This window comes from Cajanus cajan, chromosome 6 (assembly GCF_000230855.2).
Source record: "Cajanus cajan strain Asha chromosome 6, NIPB_CcT2T_4, whole genome shotgun sequence".
NCBI classification, from domain to species: domain Eukaryota; kingdom Viridiplantae; phylum Streptophyta; class Magnoliopsida; order Fabales; family Fabaceae; genus Cajanus; species Cajanus cajan.
In genome coordinates, this window is record NC_138522.1 from 39,431,253 (window position 1) to 39,452,875 (window position 21,623).

Below are 21,623 nucleotides of genomic sequence, written 5' to 3' on the forward strand. Positions count from 1 at the left end.
TGATAAAACTATCTTAATCATTAAAGTGTATTTTGTAGGTACACACCAATGCATGATTGAGAATAGATTCTAAAGGGATCAAAAGACAAGAGAGATTGAAACTATCAAGAAGAAGATTAAAAGAAAAGAAGAGTATAACGTGCTCTCTATTACTATTTATGGTAAGAACAAGAGAGAAAAATACTTTTATATATCTTTATAAAACTGTGCAAATGTTACATAATTAAAAGTGCAATTCGAAAAAAAGAATATATTATATAAGATTACAAAATAGTATAGAAATTACATAATAAAAATTATCTTTTATATATTTTAAAAATAATTGATTATTTAACGTAATAAAAACATATTTGTCACTTTCTTATTATGTTACAAGCATAGGAAGTTAACTTCATTATTATCGATGAGACAAAAAAAAATTACATTCGATCGTTTTAGAAAATTATATAATCAAATTAGACCTTCAAATAATAAAGAGGGTAAATTAAATAAATTAAGAGACCTGAAGAATTTTGTACAAAATAAATAAATAATATACTACCTCGTAAACGCTCATTCAAATACATTTATTTACAACCCCAAGCGTGTGATTCAGCAGTAGGAGTTGATCCACGTTTAAGCAAGGTCAGGGATTCGAATCCTGTCTTGTGTATGCAGCCGCGTTAAATCTTGGGACCAACTATCCCACCCTTTGAGGTGCCTAACGAGGAGATTAGTTACTGTTATCGGCGGTAGATACTCCAAAGACAAACCCAAAAAAAAAAAAAACATTTATTTACCATTCAAACCACCCGGCCGTTAGGCAGAGGACAGATAAGTATTATGAAAAATTATCACTGTACAATAAAAAGTATAAAGAGCAAACTTGAAAGCACCATTTACAGGATCCATGAGATCAATGTTAACTTATAGAGAGATGGAAATTGAAAGCATCTCCTGAAACATCTCCAGCATTAGCTCCCTATCTGCATGCTGGAAAAAATTATTCATTTCATCCTCTCTAATATCATGTACCTTGCCAAATTTAAACAAGAACTCCAAACACCCTTTCTTTAACTTGAGCAACTGATAAAACCAAGCCTCATTTAGCATCTCAAGAACATTCCCTGAGTGAAGATCTTCCATAAGGCTTTCCTCACAGATATCTTTGAGACCACCAAGGTCATATTTATTAGCAGCTCCAAGCAATGCAAGCCGGTGCTTCCAGAAATCTTCTTGCTTGATTGTTCCATATATGTAACTCAGAAGAGCCGTGCAGGATTCAAGTGACATGTCTTGTATGTGGATTGTGGAGGATTCTTTTTCCTTTAGATTGTGATGAAACATGCTCTGGAACACTGGAGAACTTGCTGACAAAACTGCCTTGTGAGCTCTCAAAGTGCCATCAGCAGTGATGATGGTTAGGTCAGCATGTATGGCCTCTTCAATCATGCGAGAGAGGATGCGAAGAGTGCCATTTTGAAATGCAATGGAATGTGAATTTCCTTCAGATGGCCAAACAGAACTAGTTTCTCCACCCTGAGTTTGAAAAAATTATCAAAGTTAAACACTTAAGCAGCAAGAATCAGAAACTAGTTCAGATGTCTGGGGAGAACTGTCTATAGATTAAGGAATTAACTAGAGTATAGATAAACTTATCTAAAAGTACTTATATGAAAGAAAAAAAATAGGAAGTGAAAATGAAATTAGTTGATCCATAAGCTAGAATCAGTTTTTTTGGATATTCATGATATTGGTATGAGATATCTATCACCGAAAGTAGTGACTAATCTTCGTTAGAGACCATAAACGCACACAAGGTAGGTATTCCCTTCCTAATATAGTTTATTTCATACCCAAGATCAGAATTCAAAACCTGGACAACTTAGTTAAAAAACACAAGTTGCAAACACTTATGTTAACCACTGTTGAAATTAAGGGACACAAGCTAAAATTTGTTTATGAAAAAACTAATTTGTAAATCTCTCTCATATTAGCTTCTTCAACAACTTATATTTAACTTGTGTATAAGCAATTTTATTTATAGAGAAATTTATTTCATTTTTTTCTCAGAAGTTTATCCAAACAAACCTAATAAAATAACTCAATCCAACTTCATGGGTTGATATCCAGAAGATCATCTGCCAGAATAATCACTTTAGTTTACATTTAATCAAGAAAATGTATAATCATTTAGCACATCAATATCATAAAAATAAAATCATGTATAGGAACTCAACTCACATTTGGAGGGCATATCTTCAGGTCTAGAAACTCAACATCAATGATGAAGCGACCAACAAAAGTAGTATCCACTGACCAGACAAAGTCATCATGTGTTCTAAGCAGCTTTTCTTGAACTACAAGCAAAAGGAAATGAAGGTGCTATCTGAGTCAGCATTCCATTGTATAATCTTGAAACTGCTAAAGGTAATTGCAATTTCAAACTTCTTATATGGCAATTTGAGTTACAAATCGCAACATGCAATTATCCGTATTTCTTCTTGGCAAATAAAGAGCTAAAGAGTAGGAAGACATGTCACCGGGCTCAGATATTCAGGTATAAACAAGTAAAAGGCCTTACTGATAAAGTAAACAGAGATTGGGAAGCATGGGTTGAATTGAATTTATGGAAAAATTTTCTGTAGATGTGTTAAATGTGTGAAAAAAATAAAGTTGCACAGTTTGGTTGAAACTTCTCGAACTTGTAAAATCAAAATAACTATATTTTGTAGATCCTACAACTTCAGATAATTTAGAGTAAATTACACTAATTCTCCTGGGTTTCTTAAGATTGTACATAACAACCTCTTGCTTTTTGGTGGTTGCAGAAACTCTCCTTGTAAGAGTACGCGGTAATATTTTTCAAATAATTAAGAAGTTGTTAGTTAGTATAGGAGTAAAATAGGAGATATATCTGAAAGTATTTAATGAAACTTCAAGATAGTTGGTATAATTTACTCTATGATAAAGAAGAGAGGAAAGAAAAAGTGTGGTGAGTGTAAATATTATAAACATTTATTTTGGTTTCTAAATTTAAAACGCTTTGACAATTATATTATTCTAAAATTCAACAAAATATATATGATTAAAGTGATACTATGGATATAGAAACTAAAATAAAAGTAAATAATTAAATTTAAAAACTTATTTTTATGCCTTTTATAATTTCAAATTCCAACATACATAACCAAAATGATCATATCTTATTTTTATGTAGAAATATTTATTTCATTCTACAAATATTTTATTTTATTTCCTCACACTCTTTTCTCTTCTACTTGAAAAAAAAAAGAAAAAAAGAGTGAATTCCTTTTATCCCATGTTATACGAATAAAATGAAGATAACATAGTTCAAGATTACCGGGGGAAATATGAAAGGTGCGCGATGAGCCAGCACTGGAGACTCGAAGAATGAATCTGGCGAAGGGTGGGTAATCCTTAGAAACCGAAGAAGGTTCTGGAAAAAGATGTATGTAGAGATACTTATTCCTCACAATTGAAAAGTACCTGAAAAAACAAGTTTAAAAAGTTAATTAAGATCTGAATTCATCATTCAATTCAAATACACAAACACAAAGACGCACGCACCAGTTCCAGATTCCGACCTTGAAGGAATCAGATTTTTTGTAGGAAGAAGGTCCGAAGTTTTCGATTCTCCATTGGGCTAATCTCGCAAGCGTCTCCACTCTATCCCCCATGCTCCACTCCAACGATGGACTCTGTCTAACCATTTTCATTTTGACTCACAACACAAGTCATAAATAAGGAAATATACTTGTAAGTTGTAAGCTCTTATATATTATTAAACCAAAATAATCTATTACTATAATATAAACTATTTATCATAAATTTAAAATATAATTTATATGTTTAAATATATTTATTTATATAAATTTTAAATATAATTTATATATTTAAATATATTATTGTTTATATATAATTTATTATAAATTTTAGTTATATATAATAAATATTTAATATGTATAATTAAAATACACGGTTAAAATACTAGTTAAATGTAAAAATAAAATTCATAAAAAGTCTGTCAAGGATTTAAATATTATTCATAAAATTTTACTCTAATTATATCATTATAATTTTTTGATAACAAAAAGAATTTATCAAACATTTTGCAAATAAATAAATAAAATATAACATATTAATTTCACTCTATTATGATATTAATCAATTAAAAATTAATTTAAATATGACTTTCACAATGATTACAGTAAAAGTTAATGATTTTTAATTATGAAAAATTATAATCAGATGATAATGATTTTTAATTATAAAAAATTATAATTAGATGATAGTATAAAAATCTTACATTATCTTAAGTTAAATTTTAAAATTAGTATTTCAGAGACTTATTTATTTAATACTACTTTCTATAAAGTATAAAAAAAAATTATAATAGTTGTCAAAAAAATTACAATATTCTGCGTAATATTTATGCAGATAATAAAAGCGTTTGTTTGACTAATATTTTAGTAAAGTAAGTTTAATATGCTATTGTACGTTATTTTTATTTTAATGATTTTTATAAATTAAAATGAATAGTTTAATACAAAACTTAAAGTATTTAGAGTCTCTCACTGACACCTGTATAAGTATAAGAAATTGTCGGGTTCTTCCTTAAGTAATTTTTGATAAAATTATTTCCTTCAATAACTTTGCATATATTAAATGAAATATTATTATAATGCATCGATTTTTAAGATTTTATACTATTTAATATTTCATTAAATAAAATTAATTTAACTTATAGTATACTTTTTAAAATATAAGTAAATATTGACTATATATATATACAGTGAGTTGTAATTCTCTTGTTAACAATCGTGAATCGAAACAAAATTTGGGGATACTTCCTTTGTAAGAAAGGTTAATGGGCTAATGGCGTTTAGCGTTAAAGCAACTTTCTTTCCGTCCTTTTTTATTTTTCCTTATTAAAAGTGAAGACTAAAAAAGGAGGTAGCATTGCCTTTTGAAAGGGCCAATGTACCCGAATGCACCCACCACTATCAAATCATTACACCATCATCTGAGGGTTAATTTAATTTTAATACTATTTATTATTTAAAGTATTATTTGAAGAATATTTGTGACTCTTTTTAGAGTTTAGTTACATTACCATTCTTGGTCTGTGTCAGTCAGATCTCAACTAATTGGACACATGACTTTATCTTGTTTTACCTTTCCATTTGTCAAAAAAGGTTGGAGCGATGACAACTTAGCTCTTCTTCGATAAACTACATTTTATAATCCATAAATAAAAAACTATGGATGAATTATCATATTCCCGTATTATATTGACCTCAATAGATGATTTAAACATTTTCTGATGAAGCTTTTTTGAAGTATTTATTTAAATAACTTTTTCATATTAAACTTTACGATAACGGAACTTATTTAACATTTTTTACTAAAATAAGAACATATTTATGTTTATTATTTAAATAGTCATAGAAGACCACTTTTGTCCTCATTAAATGCATGTGATGTGAAGGCCTGCCTTCACTCCCCTTTTGAAACCAGAGAGAAATATATTTCTACAAAAGTAGTGCATACATAATCTTGAACTTAGCACTATTGTGGCATTACTGGTTTTTAGCATTGATGGTTGATTTCCTTCTTGTAACAACGAGATGCCACAGGTGCAATTTTAACTGTTTTGCATTTGCTTGCTTTTGTTTTACTAGAATTAGGGAATGAGTTGTGCGGTCAAGTTTCGTGATTTCGTTTAAATGCTAAAGAACTAGTTTGGAACAAAGGGGTTTGGATTTCTTGGTATCCTCAAATTTAAAAAGTAAAATAGGTTTACCATAAGTAGATACCCTTCTAAGAGGGTCAATAGCTACATAATGGGTAGCTTTACATTCGTGTCGTATGACAATAACTACACTTATGTGTTTGAAAAACCGTTAAAAGTTGAGTTCAACATAACCTACATTTTTTTCTAATCTATAAGTTTACTTGCTTAATCATTTATTGTATTAGAATGCATTGAAGTCAGTTTTGTAGGTTTCCAACATGAATTCAAACATGCACTCTGACGATGCGGAACTCAGCGCATTACTTATCTGTGAGCAGTTTATAAGTATTATTATTTTCACTTCTTTCTGTTTGAGTTTGATCTTACTTAAAAGCAATATGACAATACCTAACTAGAGAGTTGCGAAAAACAAATCCTTAAAGGTAACACATGAAGAGCAGGAATTAGACAGTCTCGTACATTTGGCCTTTCATAGTTCTCACTGTTATTTGCGCTGCATGTTCCCATAGTATGGCTTCCTCCCCAAACCGAGACAAACAGTATTGAGGGGACTTAACTTTTACATTTTATCACCCAATTCCTTCATAAACACATTTCACAAAATTCTTTTATAAATTTACTACTACACAACTGAATCCATGATTTGCAAAAAATTACAATTGTTCCCGTGCATAAAACAGAACAAAAGGTCAATTTCGCAACACGAACCATAATCAATCTCATCACACCATTGTTACACATACACACAAATATACAAATTTATAACCTTATTTTATAAGTAATGGATTATTTACACATGAACTAATATTATTCTGAGGCATAATTCAACCAGGTACAAAATAATCCATTTTTTCCACCGGAAGGTTCAAAACAGATGTCTCTACCTGTACAAAAAGGCAAATATTTAACAGTATTCAGATTTCAGAAAGATTAGAAGCCTCAATGGGAAACATTAAAACAAAAAATCTCTTTTAATCATTAATTATTGGCCTTTTCAGCATACTCCTCTAAAAACAAGATATAAAAGAAAAGTAAATGTAAAAATATAGAAACTGATACGAGTAATTAATATTTCATCCAATGTCACCTACTTACATGCTGATAATTAATGGATGCACTTTACCACGTTCTGATGTTAATAACCTCAACATCGTTAAGCAACGCAATTTCAAATATAGACTTTATAATAACCTCAACAGACACAACGCACTCAATAGACTAAAATAGAAGTTAATGAACTTCGTATATGAACTTTACCCCTTTATTAAAAAATAACATAACCTAGCCTAAAATTTTGGGAAACTTTTTTACTTTTACACGCTTAAGACAATATTTAGAAGAAAAAAAAAACAAAAACAAGATGTAATTGTCATTGAAGCCAGGGGCTCATTAAAAAGGTTATTGCTCAATTTAGTCGCTGAAGCCTGAAAGCTAATAGAAAAAAATTAAATGTGAGACAAAAATGTACCTCGTCAAATGGAACAAAGACAAAGGGAGTCATGCCCCTTTTATGTGAGACAGCTGGTACATCCGGGTTGTGTGTTTCATCATCCTGCCATCCTTCAACAACTCCAAGAATGTCCTCCTCAGGTGCAGTTGCCTCATTACTGTTTACACCACTAGTAACAAGTGAGATCAAATCCATCCGATTGTTGGCCCCAACTGTTGTTCCTCTTATCCTGTACCACATATAGGAATGTCCAATTCTTACTATCAGTAAAAATTAGTTTCAGAAGAACAAGAATAAAAAAATTATAAAATAATGCAAAACCCTAAACTATCAAACCAGGCCAAGACTAATGTGAACCAAATTTCATTGTTTCATTTCTAAGCGACCTCTATTGACTTTCCACTTACTGTTTGTCCATTATTAATACTTTTCCTGCATCAGACTGGTCCTAATTTTCAAATGTCAAAGCATACAAAAAGCCTCAGAAATAATACATGAATGTCAACCAACACAAATGATAGTTATTCCTAAAAAATCTGCCCTCTGCTAAGGTCATTCTTCTCCAATCATAGCTTATTCTATCCTTCTTTTGGCTCCCTTCACAAGCATAAACAATGATGCCTTATTTCATAATCTACACTGAAAAGGACACTCCTACTCAATCTAGCCTTTTTTAGTTGGCAAGAGAGATGGGAAGGGTATTGTTCTAAAAGGCATCAATTGGATACCGAGGAAATCCAAATCATTTTTCTTAATTCAACATTTTATCCTCTAAATTCAAACTTTCTCTAAATTTTTTATTACAATGAAAACATTTTTCTAAATTCAACATTTCATCCTCCACCTAATGACAATAACTTAGATGAATATTTGATCTAGTTTCTTACATAGTAAGCAATATTGTCAAAAATCGGTTATAACGGGGTTATAACGGAAAAACGGAACAATTTGAACCTAAACCGCCATTCACCATCCGTTATATGAAGGTTTATGGTGGTTTCCGCCATTCCGATATGGCGGCCGCCATGGTCGTGGTGCCGTGATGGTTTATAACGGGCATGGCGGTCATGACGTTTTTTTTTTAAAAAAACCTATTTTTGGGCTTTGAAACAGGCCCAAATGGAGTGAGCCCTAAGTTAGTGCTTGTCTCCGCGTCTCATCTCTCTTCTCCCTCACAGTCGCGACTTTTTGCACTTCAAGCAGAGCTCATGCCCTAAGCATCTCTGGTGACCTTCGTTCAACACAATCACTGCACTTCGGTCACCTTTGCAACCGACAACCTGAAACGCGGCGACTGTGGCAGCCCAACACTCCGACCAGCAACCACGAAGTGCGAACAACACTTACGGAAGTCGAAACTGCCCCTAATCACCTCCGTTCACCACCCCTTCGTCCCCTTTCTGGCCGGCGACCTGAACCGTGGTGGCCCAGTACTCTGGCGAGATACTCCGGCAAGCAACTCCGACGAAACTAGTTTTTTTTTTTTTCAGTTTTAATCCTACTTTTTTTCTTTCCAGTTTTAATGTTCCTACATTTATTTTTTCATTTTTAATCCTCCTCCTCTTTTTATTTTTTCAGTTTAAAACCTTTTTTTTTCAGTTTTAAATTTTAATCCTCTTTTTAATTTTTCCTACTCCTTTGAGTCTTTTGTTAATGAATTCATTGTTGCATCTGCAGCAACAATTTTTTAATCCTAATTCTTCTACCAATTGGGTCAATTTAAATTTCTATTTTATTCTAAATTCTAAACTAACATTGAGTGCCTATTTTATTATTGTTCTTTTTCTTATTTTTAGGACAATGTCTAGCAATCCAATTCCAAGCCAAAGTCAAACATCCTCAAACTCTGTTAAGAGAACAGACATAGGATGGAAACATTGTCATCCTACCAAAGAGAATGATACCAACGAAACTATCTGCAATTATTGTAAAAAAATCATGAAAGGAGGAATTACAAGAGCAAAGCAACATTTAATGGGAAAGAAGAGAAATGTTGCACCTTGTTAAAGTGTTCCACAAGAGGTTAAAGATGAGTTGTGGGTACTTGAGAAAAATAAGAAGATGAAAGAAAGTGAGTCATGTCAAAGAGTAATGGAAGATGTGACTCTTGGTAGTGAAGATACATTGGAGGGAGATTTAAGAGAATTAGAAGTTGAGACACTTGGGGCCAATGAAAGGAGGAAGGTTGCTATGAAAAAGGGGCCTATTGACCTTTTTTGTAAACGTCCAGAAACAGCAATTGCAAAAAACAAGAAGGAGAAATTGAAGCAAATAAGTATAAGGGAGAGTTGTGACAAGGAAGCTATAGCAAGGGTCCACCAATATATAGCCCGGTTTTGGTATCAAGCTGGACTATCTTTTAATATGATCAAATTGGAGAGCTTTCATGACATGGCTGCAGCTATTGGGTCTTTTGGACCACATTTGCGACCTCCATCTTATCATGATATAAGAGTTCCACTTCTCCAAAAAGAGATGGAGTATACTGAAAAATTGATGAAGAGTCAAAAGGAACATTGGGCTAGTTTTGGATGTTCCATCATGTCAAATGCTTGGATGGACAAGAAGCAAAGATGCATTATTAATTTTTTGGTGAACTCTTCTGTAGGGACAATGTTCATTAAATCTGTTGATGGGTCTAATTTTGTGAAGACCGGAGAAAAGTTATTTGAATTACTAGACTCTATTGTAGAGGATATTGGGGAGGAAAAAGTTGTCCAAGTTATCATGGACAATGGGAGTAATTATGTTCTTGCTGGCAAGATGTTGGAAGCAAAAAGGAAGAAAATTTTTTGGACCCCATGTGCAGCCCATTGCATAGATTTAATGTTGGAGGATATTGGGAAGCTTCCAAATATCAAGAAAACAATTCAACGGGCAATTTCTCTTGTTTGCTTCATTTATAGCCATTCAAGCACCCTAAGTTTGTTAAGGTTTTATACAAACAAAAGGGAGCTAGTGAGACATGCGGTGACTCAATTTGCAACATCTTTTCTTTCTTTGGAAAGGATCCACCAAGAAAAATCAAATTTAAGAAAGATGTTTGTTTCGGATGAGTGGAATTCAAACAAATTATCAAAGGAAGCAAAAGGAAGAGAAGTATGTAAAACTGTTTTGATGCCTTCTTTTTGAAGGAATGTAGTGTACATACTTAAAGTCATGGCACCTCTTGTAAAAGTACTTAGACTTGTTGATGGTGAGAAAAAGCCAGCTATGGGCTATATATATGAAGCTATGGATAAGGCAAAAGAGGCTATTATGAAGTCTTTCAATAACAATGAGACTAAATATAAAGCCGTGTTTGAAATTGTTGATAGAAGATGGGATGTTTAGCTTCATCGCCCATTACATGCAGCTGGTCATTTTTTGAATCCAAAGATGTATTATGACAACCCTCAAATGGAATTTGATAGTGAGATTATAAGAAGTTTTATGCAAGCATGAATAAGTTGGTAGGAGATTTGCAAGTGGAGCAAAAAATCATGATGGAGCTACACACTTATAAAGTTGCAGGAGAATTGTTTGGGACTGAACTTGCTATAGCAATGAGGAAAAAGGTTTCACCGGGTTAGAAACTAAACCTTGAGTTTTAAACTTCTATTCTACTAATTGTTCCATATTTAACACACTTTCTTTTGACTTTATAGCTCAATGGTGGAGACTTTATGGTTCATCAACCCCCAATTTACAACAACTAGCCATAAAGATATTGAGCTTGACTTGTAGTTCATCCGGTTGTGAACGTAATTGGAGCGTCTTTGAGCAAGTAATTAATTTGCTTTTGAAGAGTCTTATTAGTTCCAAATATTTTAAAATGTTTACTTAATTATTTAATTTAATGTTGCAAATTCATACTAAGAGAAGAAATAGGCTTGATCATAAAATATTACATGACTTGGTCTATGTTAAGTATAATCAAGCACTCATGCGAAGATACAACCTTAAGGATGAAGTTGATCCCATTAGCCTTAATGATATTGATGAATGTAATGAATGGCTGGTTGGAGAGATGGATGGGGATGATGATGATGAAGTTGAAGCTCTAGATGAGAGGGTTTTTGGTGGAAATGATCCACTTACTTGGAATCAAGTTTATGATGCTTCAGGGGTTGGAGAGCCTCTAATGTATACTAGGCGTAACAAAAGGAAGCAACCTCCAAGTGGGGAAGGAGCATCATCTAAAAAAGGCAAAGGAGTGTCTTCTTCAACTAGGAAAGGAAAAGGAAAAGTTGTTGAAGTTGTTGAAGAAGATTCAGAAGATATTAGTGAGGAGTTAGAGGGAGAATTTCCAAATATTAACTTTGACAATTCAGAAGGTGAAGAAGTTGAAGGCTATGCCCCTTTGGCATTCAATGAAGAGAATGATTACATTGAGGAAGAGGAGGAGAATGATGATGATGAGGAGGATGATTAGATTAGCAAAATGCTTCTTGTACTCTTGTTTTTCTATGTTTTTTGTTGTGTTTTAATCAATTATGTTATGAGACAATGAATTATGGTATTGTTGTTATGATATTTAAGTATTTAAGTTGATATTATGTTGGTTTTAATTTAGTTTTGTTGCTTGTTATTTATTGTTTTGCTGTTTTTTTTGTATATAATATATATATATATATATATATAATTTTATTTTTTTTGTCCGCCATAGGCCGCCATGGCATCCGCCATAGAGTTATAAAGGATTTCTGGCCTCACCGCCATAGACCGTTATCCGCCATCGATAACCTTGATAGCAAGAATATAATGGCACATCATCCCAACCGAACAAGGGAGAGAATGGAAAAGATTTCATATGTGGTACTTCTTGTTAGCTTTACTTTTCAACAAGACATGTTAATCAGGCAAACTCATCACATACCTTAGGCGTATCCTCAAAACAGTAGGTCGGGTGCCTGGATACAAGACAGCAGCTTCAACCTGCAGTGATAGTATCAAATGAAATTGTCTCAACATCCATGTAAAGAAATATAAATATGCAATAAATTTCCTTGAAAGAAAATGTCTACTTAGATCTGCAAATAATGAAGATTAAAGAGGATAAAATGAGATGCAGAAGTAGCAGAAAAAACTCAACTACAAAATTTGATAAAAAAAGATATAGAACATTACCTTGTCATCTGACAATGTGTAGTGGCCACCAAAAACACAGTCTGCTTTAGACGATCGAAAGTTCATGCACTTCGCCACATCCTTGACCTTGTGAGATGAATTCTACATAACACAAAAATAACTTTCCATGAAATCCGATAAAAGAAAACATAATAACATACATATATACCAAGGGGGTCTAGCTCAATTGGTTGAGCAAGGTGTGTGAGTTGTTATAAACCGCTTGGTTCGATTCCCACTGATCAAAACATAAATAAATAAATGGATTCAGACAGCATTGAATTATAACCTTGTAAAGGAATCTCCCAGAAGGAAAAAATCTGATGTACCGGAAATAGCAGACCTGCAGAATATAGAGAAAAATAATATTGTGAATAAATGAAAACTAAACAAGATTTACGTACAACTTGCAGTTACAATGTCATTATTCATATACTGAAATTTGAGGACAAATATATATATATATATATATATAACCCACATACTTAAAGTCCTAAACAACTTTAAATGAGTGCAGGGTATCATCCTAGACGCATTGCTTTGTTGCCAAAAAACAAACAAAACAAAACAATGATTTCCCCCTGTAAATTAAACTTTACAAGTGAAAAAGTGGCATCAAACTGCATCCTATATATCCAGATCAAGCAACCACCATTGCACACATAAAATAAATGCGTAAAAGTGTAAAACAACCTGCAGAAAGGGAGGGGGAATCAAATTTTACATTAAAACCCTCCAATATTGACGATGAAATTAAGAAGACAAGACAATCTCTGAAAGCATTCCACTTTATCAAGGATAATAGAATACGCTTATCAGTCTTCTCCACCAATTATAATGGTTTATACAGAGAAATCTCCTATTCAAATACTATAATATTATATGGCCATAGTAAGAAGGAGCACTAGAGATAATACCCAAAATTCCCCAGACATACCCCTACAGTTTGGTTTTTCCAACTCTCTAGAGGTTCTGAAAAAAATTCAAAGTTACAGGTATATGATTTAATTAATGGGAATATATTATCCCAACCGCCAATAGAAACTGAAAATAGGGTTTTGATATACTTTCTACGTGAATTTGTACGACCAAGAAGCACATCATTTTCAAGTCTTAACACTTAATGGGTAACAAGAAAGGATAGCAGCTATCCAACTAATTATTGAAGTTACAGGGACTAATAAAAAGGTTATATTCCAGACTTATTGATTTATAAGTTCATTTCAAGTATATTGCATTAAAAATCATACAGAACAATGTTCGTAATTGTCACATTAAAATTCTAGGCTCCATATATTGTTTAGGAATTATAGATTCAGACAACTTTACAGTGTCAAGCAATTGGTGTTTCTAACTTAGTTAAAAAAAACTTGACATTATAAACTGATGAAGCTAGAATACTAAGTAAGGAAAACTAAGGACTATTTGGTTTGTTTTCTGTCATTATTTTCAGTTGATAGTTTTCATTTGTAATGACAAAAATGTCATCGTGTTTTCATTTTCTTTAGTGTCTACAAGTTCTAGTGGAAGAACTTGAAAACAGGATACAGAATGGAAACACAGCAACAGTTTTGTAGTTATAAATGAAAATCCGAAAATGAAAACAGAAATAAAGCAAATACCGTCTGACACTTCCAATTTGTTTATGACTATGCACACTACTACAAGCATCTTATTCCCAAAACATGATATTGATAAATAGTTGACAAAAAACCATTAATTACATGCTATTTAATGTCAGAATAACAAAGATTAACAAGTAGATATTGATGCATACCACATGTACTGGATTAGTGATTTTCCACTCAGCAACTCCAACTCGAATGTAGGTATTTCTACTCACATAAAGACCTGAAATGTGGGAGCATGGTAAGACAAAGGGGACATAAAAGGAATAGTAAAATCATATGCATCTCCTTTTAGCTTGAATTTAGAGTTCAAGTTCCTATTCTTCTTTTCTTTTTTGACCTTTTGTAGTGGAGGGGAGGGAGGGTCATCTAATCAATAAGAGTGTTAAGATGCTCAACATTGGCAAGGAATATGAGCAATCCTCCTCCTTTGAGCCAGCTTTTGGGGGTCCATTCCATTTCTAATATAGAAACATAGTCTATCAAGTCTTAATGTTGGTTACTTGCAAATATATAGATATGTAAACTTCATGGCCCAAATGCCATGTCCTAGGTATGGAGGGAGTGTGTTAAAATGTCTCACATTGATTAGGAAATAGGAATATGGTCAAAATACTCTTTTAAGGCTAGGCCTGCTAGGGAAGCCCTTCACTTTAAGATAGCTTTTAGAGCAGAGTTAGGCCTAATCTATTTCCAATAATGAGAACCCCACATTTAAATGTGATAAATTTCCATTATCCATGTCAAAAAATAAATAAATAAATAATTGGCCATCATGTGGTGCAGTGCTTCCAATCAATATGAGGAGCAGGAAAAAAAGTTATGCAATAAGAAATGACTAATCTTACCATCAGTCCGCAACCTTGGTCGTAACAGCCACATTTTCCGCCATGAGCCATCATATTTTGATTGAAGTATCTTGTAGTTTTCAACAATTCCAGAGAGCTTCATAGAAAGGCTCCATAATCAGAAATGCAATTTATATGCAGTGAAAGATCCATATTCAAAACCTTTATTGAGTTTACCTGCCAAGCCTTCAAGCATGCATTGCGCCAAAATACAGGGTTACGAATTGTATACCTCCATTTTCGACATACACAAGATGCCTTTCCCAAGTCATATGGAGTCATTCGAGCAAAAACCTATATAATATATTCAATTAATCTGTCTTAGAGTTTGCTGTTGCATACAACTACAGACCTTTCTTCATATGAATTTGCATGCATCTAATTCGTTCTAAAATCAGAGAAAAAGGACTTAAAGAAGTTCATATAAGTTTCAAACAAATGAAAGATCTAGGTTATTGATATTTTATTCATATTTTAAGAACAGTTTCTGAGTTCAAAGCTGCAGGACAATGACAATGAATAAACCATGGGTTTGTTTGGATAAATTTCTCCAAAAATTTATAGAAGAAACCAGGGGGGGAAAAGTTTTTCTATAAGCTAAAACTAGCTTATACATAAGCTAACTTAGAGAATTTAATATGAGAGAACTTCTACAAATCAATTTATGTACAAGCTAATTTTAGTTTATAAAGAACCTTATTTTATTTTTGCTTCATATTTTCTTTTCCTATAATAAGTAACTATGGTAAAGCTTATCCAAACAGATTCATTCTTGAAATCATCTCTCTCTCTCTCTTACACACACATAGCACATCACTCTTGAAAACTAAATTGAATGTATAAATAGCCTCTTAGGTTTCTAGCATACATAGCAACAGAATATTTGTCAACATGTTCCAAACTAATTTCATAAACATGATCCCAACTGTCCCACTCCCACATCAAATACTTTGACAGTTGGACCTCATATGACTGATCTGAAGTAATAGCAGCATGCAGCACATAACAAGTTAGTAACCAGTCTCATTGTCACTCCCACACAACGTACTTCGGTACTTCCACAGTTCCACCGTCAAGAACTACCACCAAGTCAATGATCAAAAAATGTAACTTGATGTGAAATACCTCAAAAAGCAGCTCATCGGGTAAGGAACGATGTAGAAGTGCGGGATCCACAAAAGGCCTTCTACTTGCACTCCCAAATGGCGCGACAGGTCTCACGTTAACTCCATAAAGATCTGAAACAAAACGCAACCAATGCGAAGTGAATTTTACCACCCAACCATACAATACAAATAATTCAACACTACAATAGAAAAATTGGAATAAGAAAAAGAAAGGGCAAAGTAACCACTGCAGCGCGTGACACATACCAAGCCATGGCCTCCTCGTAACAAAGTAGTTAACAGTCTTCAACCTCAAAACTGACTCGAGTTCGGAAGAAAGCGCTAACGCAAAATCTGTAAAAGGACGAAGATACACTCCAATGCTTGAGGTTAACCACTGTTCATAGAAATCCAATTTTCGAACATGAAATGAACTTAAATGCACAAAATCGCCGATCATCAATTCTTAATTTACCAATAATTCGAAAAGCCATACAAAATCAAGATAATTCTAGACAATTAACGAATGCCGAAAACCAATAACTTTAAAACAAAAAAATTAGAATAATTAATCGTGAGGGGTGAGATACCGAATTCAAAATATGGAAGAACAAGAGAGCATAAGTGCGGAGAGGAAATGGACGTGTACCTGAACCAGAAGCCATGGGGGAATACAACAGCAGAGTGAGGTTCCTTCACGAATTTCTCAGGCAAATTGATATGAACGACGAGAAAAGGGAATGGGTCTGTAACAATTGCAGAACGCCTCAAAACGGTGCCGTATGGACGTGGGCTAGGTACGACGGTACGCGCCCCAGTGCTTTGGCGGGTCCTTTTTGGTAAGAAACCTGACATCCCAATTCATGGTTCTAAAATTATTACCATTTTATGACACAAAAAACATAGTTCACTAATTCCATCTAGATACATCCAATGGTGATTGGATATGTTTAAAATAATAATAATAATAATAATAATATTCTTCTTCTTCTTCTTATTATTATTATTATTATTATTATTATTATTATTATTATTATTATTATTATTATTATTATTATTATTATTATTTAAGAACTTCTAAAATATTGAAATTTTAAAAACCTGGCATATATGCTGTAAAAAAAACTTACATATATCAATTTTAAAATATGTTTTATTCAGGGATTTAATTGAAATATACTTACTATTATCTAATCATGAATTATTATTTAAATATATTTAAAATAATTTATAAAAATGTTCAAATTTAAGAAAAAATATTTACATAACTTTTAAAATATATTTATTAAAAATTAATTAAATTATATTGACCGTTATCTAATTACGAAATATTAATTTTCCATATAGTTTAAAATCATTAACTTTTAAAATAATCAAATTAAAATGTTTTTAATTAATAATGTAAAAAAAACTTTATAATCAAAAGAGTTCAATAGATATATATTGTCTAGAAAATTATATACTAGATTCATTCATTTAAACTAAAAAAAAACTAAGTGATTTTTTTTTAGAAATACTGTACTTTAAAAAAAAAGCAATGAAAATTACTTATTTATAAAATTATTTTAGACAAACATATCACAAAAATAGAAAACTGATTATTAAAAAAAAAAACAATTTTTAGAAGAAAAAAAATAAACAATTGCATTCAACGTTCACATATGGAATCTCCTATAACATATTAAGTAGTCTAAGTAGCTTGACTCTATTAAACCAACACAAATTTTTTGCACATGCTAAGTCAATAACCAAATTAGGATACTAATCCCTAATAACATGATTTTTCATATATCATCCCTCAAAATAGGAAGTATAGTATTCTTGTCAAGGTAGAATAGTTTGAGTATGAGTTTATCACAACATTAGCTTGCAAAACTAAGCCCTTTATGGTTTTAGCCCACCAATTACCTCTAATGAGATACCCTTTGCTCCACTTGTAACAATATTCAATATTAATGACTTCTTAACTTAAAATTGGATTCATGCATAAAAGTAAATTGAGTAAAATCAAAGTTGGCAGAGGATACCACATAACAAACTCCTCCTATCAATACGAAAATAAAACTTCAAAATAAAACATAATAAGTAGTCTAACATAATGTCCTAAAAATTTGATAACAGTAAAAAAGAAACAATCCTAATCTATGATACGCCCAATATCACACACCCTATCAAAACACCTAAAACAAGGACTAAGCCTAATCATCAGCATCATCAATGTTCTAATGAACCTCACTTGTAACAACATACACAAAGAGCAACATAGAAACAAGGGGAGTGAGAAACATCTATGTCTTACGACACGAAATTAGGTTGGATAGTCAAACACTCATAAGATAACACATATATCCTTATAATGCATACATATACAATTAAATATTCCAAATAAGGTATCAATAAATCATTCACAATTATATTTCATTCATCCTAATCACTCAATAAATGATGCATTCACACATGAGACACAATGGACATGGATTATGATTTGCATGTAACACCAATCACAAAATATATATAATGTATGTATGTATCGATTTGTCAATTTATCGATTTGCATGCATATGATGCATGTCATACGAGACTCAATGTTATATCATGTTTTCAATGCACATACTCAAACATTTTATCATTTACAACAATTTGTCAATTGCATTCCATTTGTAACATTTATTCATCATAGCATCACAATTCATACTTAATCATATTTGTCCATTAACACAATATGTAACACCTCAATTTTTGTAAAATATAATATAAGTATTTTATTAATAATTTTGATATGTTTGTTATTAATGAGAGCTAATTAATACTTATTTTATTATTAATTACTATATTTTGTGATAATTAAATATATTTGTTTTAGTAACTATTTGTAATTATTTTTTATATGAATATATTGTGAAGTTTTATAATTAAAGGTTATATTATTTAATTATTTATTAAATAAGGGAAGGGATTTTTTAGATAATTATGGTTGACGTTTTTTATTAAAGGGTTAAAGGGAGATTAAGTTTTTTTTTTTTAAAAAAAAAAAGTTGATAAGTTTTTATGTTCTCACTTTTCACGTATGTGTTTACGCTTTAAAGCTTGGAAAACTTTAAGGAGAAGGAAACCACCCTGAAGTTGATCATCTATTTTTTTCTGCTCAATAAAGTAAGGGGGAGTGAGAAACCTTGCTCTGGGTGCGGTGATATATGTTGAGTAATGGGATTGAGCCATAATCTTGTCTCTATTATATGTCTATGTGTGAGAGTTTTTTCTCAAATGTGTTTTTTTCTTCTCTATTTCTCCTTGAATGTTCTAATTGATGTAATTAGTATGTATGTACGAGTAGTGTTTGTGTTTGGCTTGTAATTGCAAATTTTGGTGTTCCTATGAAAAATCCTAAGAGAATACATTGCTAGTTATATGAGAAGATTGTTTGAAGACATAATTGTATGAGTAAATTATATTATTTTTAATGTTTATTGCATGATTTAGAACATTTTCACTGATTGTATGAATAGATTGATGATTTGGGATGCAAATACAAAAATCGTAGATTTTAGAGTTTTTGATCGCAGAAACCACGTTAAATGCCATTTCTAACATTGAGCATCAAGGTGGCAGAGAGCTAGAAGTGTTGCTTGTGATCCTCAAGCTAAGCGTGAGTTTCACATTGAGCGTGAGTTTCATGTTGAGCGTGGCTCAATCAAAGAGTCGGGATTACTCTCTAGAAGCCTTGCGTTGAGCGTAAGTTGCCCTGTTGTCCTTCCTTCCTTATTTGTTTAATGAATTATATTGGTGTAATGTGAATCTTATGTTACTTATCTCTTGTGATCTAGTAGTGATGTGAGTTCTCGTGTTATTCAATGTTAATCTTTAATGAATACAATTGATGATTATATGATATAAGATAAATTGATATGGTTGAAATTGTTGGTCCTGTTAGAACACGAATCTAGAAGGGGGTTGAATAGATTCTTCACTTAGATGGCTTCCTATGGTCTTTAAGAACTTTCTTTTTAATTATTTAATTTCTTAGACGTACAATTCAATTAAAGATACATAATATCATATTTATTACACAATAAAACAAATTCTTGTAATCTAAATTGATTTTAGTAATTACCTTCTTTCACTTATTACCAAATTGCATATACAATACTCAAAATTTGAATCAACAATTGATAACATTCATAGAAATAGTTTCTTAAATTTCTTGAAATTATTTTTACCAATTTTAACAAAAATTATATCAAGATATGAGGGTTAAGAGAGAATTTGCACAGTGATCTATATTGGTTCAATCATACAAGGCCTACATCCAATTTCTGACTTAGTACCCTACTAAATCAAGTCATTCCACTATAATATTCTTTACAAACACCATGTACAAGCAATATTATACTCAGAATGTAAATCACACAATCTTGATTTTGTAACGACCCGCCGTGGTCCCTACACTTAGTGGAATCGCACTAAAAATAGTGAACTAAGATAAATAATAAAATTGGATAACTTATAAATACAAAAACATAATATATATATATATATATATATATATATATATATATAAATCATTAAGTTTTTAAGTATTAGGTATTTATACAGTTATCCAAAACTACTATCTCCTAGTGCCGGTCAAGCACAAAACTGCTACCCAAGGTGGGAATTCTAACACGAGGATCAAAACTCCCCGTCTCGCAGCGGTCACCTCAACTCCAAGCTAGCCCTGACCTGCTCCCATACCAAGTATGATCATCGCAGTTCCACCACATGGAAACAGAAGGGTAAGCTAGAGTTTAAAAAAAAATAATCAATCATACAAGTACAGACAATAGTCCATACCACACAATCAACATATTAACAATCATGCAATAAATACATAACAATCATCATCACAAACGACCATGCAGTTCAACATAAAACCCAACTCATTCATACATCTTAGAAGCAACTTTAATACAAACAACAATATACAACTTAATATTTAATGCGTCGTCACGCATGTACAACTGGGAGATCTCCAACAACTGAAGTTGAGCAGTCTAGGTGGCATAAACCCTACCGAGTCCAACGTTTGACCTATCTCCACCAGGTCAGGTATAGTACAACATTAGGAACTCCGAAGAGAACCAGGTATAGACAACAATAAGTGATTTCTCGGTGTACCACTTAGACTCGGAGGTCCAGTACTACTGTCAGGACAGAAGGGTTTGGGTATGAGCCTACCACGGCCTTGGCTAGCTTCACCAATCCACATGTGGAGTTAGCCCACCCACTGTCCTCCAAGTACCACGCACCCTCCAGTATTTAGTCAAAGACTGCATCTCTAACTAGATACCTTACTCAAATTGGTCATTCAACCATGACATGGATCGACTATTTCCATGTCGCCCACACAATACTAAGGGATTCAACTTTAAAACAACTTTCAACTTTAAAACAACTTTCAACTTATCACCTTAGTACTATGTATCTCAACTTCTGGTCGCTTGTAATCAGTATAGCTTGGCCTGGCCCCTATACTGTGGTCGCTTTGTACACGTGTGCCTCGACCTTGCCCACACACGGGACCAACTAAGTCCTAGAGGAGAACGATACAACGTCCACTCCAAGGGACAACTTCCCAAGGAGGGTTTTTCAACAAATTGGGCTCTCAGAGCACCACAACTATCTCAATCCACACAATGGGATGAGCAACTTCGAAAACATCTCCCCTAGTCCTAGTGATCAACAACT

General features: G+C 32.4%; 3 protein-coding genes across 3 annotated transcripts; 1 reads left to right on the top strand and 2 right to left on the bottom strand.

Annotated features, from left to right (window-relative positions):
- Positions 1-749: 749 nt before the first annotated feature.
- LOC109797019 (BTB/POZ domain-containing protein) lies at positions 750-3,748 on the bottom strand. The gene is made up of 4 exons (XM_020356900.3): positions 3,571-3,748; positions 3,344-3,489; positions 2,224-2,339; positions 750-1,518 (listed from the first exon to the last, which is right to left on the bottom strand). The coding sequence occupies exons 1-4, from the start codon at positions 3,717-3,719 to the stop codon at positions 907-909; spliced, it is 1,023 nt and encodes a 340-aa protein (XP_020212489.1). The 5' UTR covers positions 3,720-3,748; the 3' UTR covers positions 750-906.
- A 2,591-nt stretch (positions 3,749-6,339) lies between these two features.
- Positions 6,340-16,764, bottom strand: FBP7 (F-box protein 7). Its single transcript, XM_020357232.3, has 11 exons — positions 16,549-16,764; positions 16,167-16,253; positions 15,919-16,031; positions 14,971-15,087; positions 14,794-14,890; positions 14,095-14,168; positions 12,607-12,660; positions 12,318-12,419; positions 12,067-12,125; positions 7,227-7,437; positions 6,340-6,642 (listed from the first exon to the last, which is right to left on the bottom strand). Exons 1-11 carry the CDS (start codon positions 16,562-16,564, stop codon positions 6,583-6,585), a joined length of 990 nt encoding a protein of 329 aa, XP_020212821.1. The 5' UTR covers positions 16,565-16,764; the 3' UTR covers positions 6,340-6,582.
- LOC145959063 (uncharacterized) lies at positions 10,617-12,037 on the top strand. Its single transcript, XM_083077043.1, has 2 exons — positions 10,617-10,775; positions 10,856-12,037. Exon 2 carries the CDS (start codon positions 11,047-11,049, stop codon positions 11,620-11,622), a length of 576 nt encoding a protein of 191 aa, XP_082933169.1. The 5' UTR covers positions 10,617-10,775; positions 10,856-11,046; the 3' UTR covers positions 11,623-12,037.
- Positions 16,765-21,623: the final 4,859 nt, after the last annotated feature.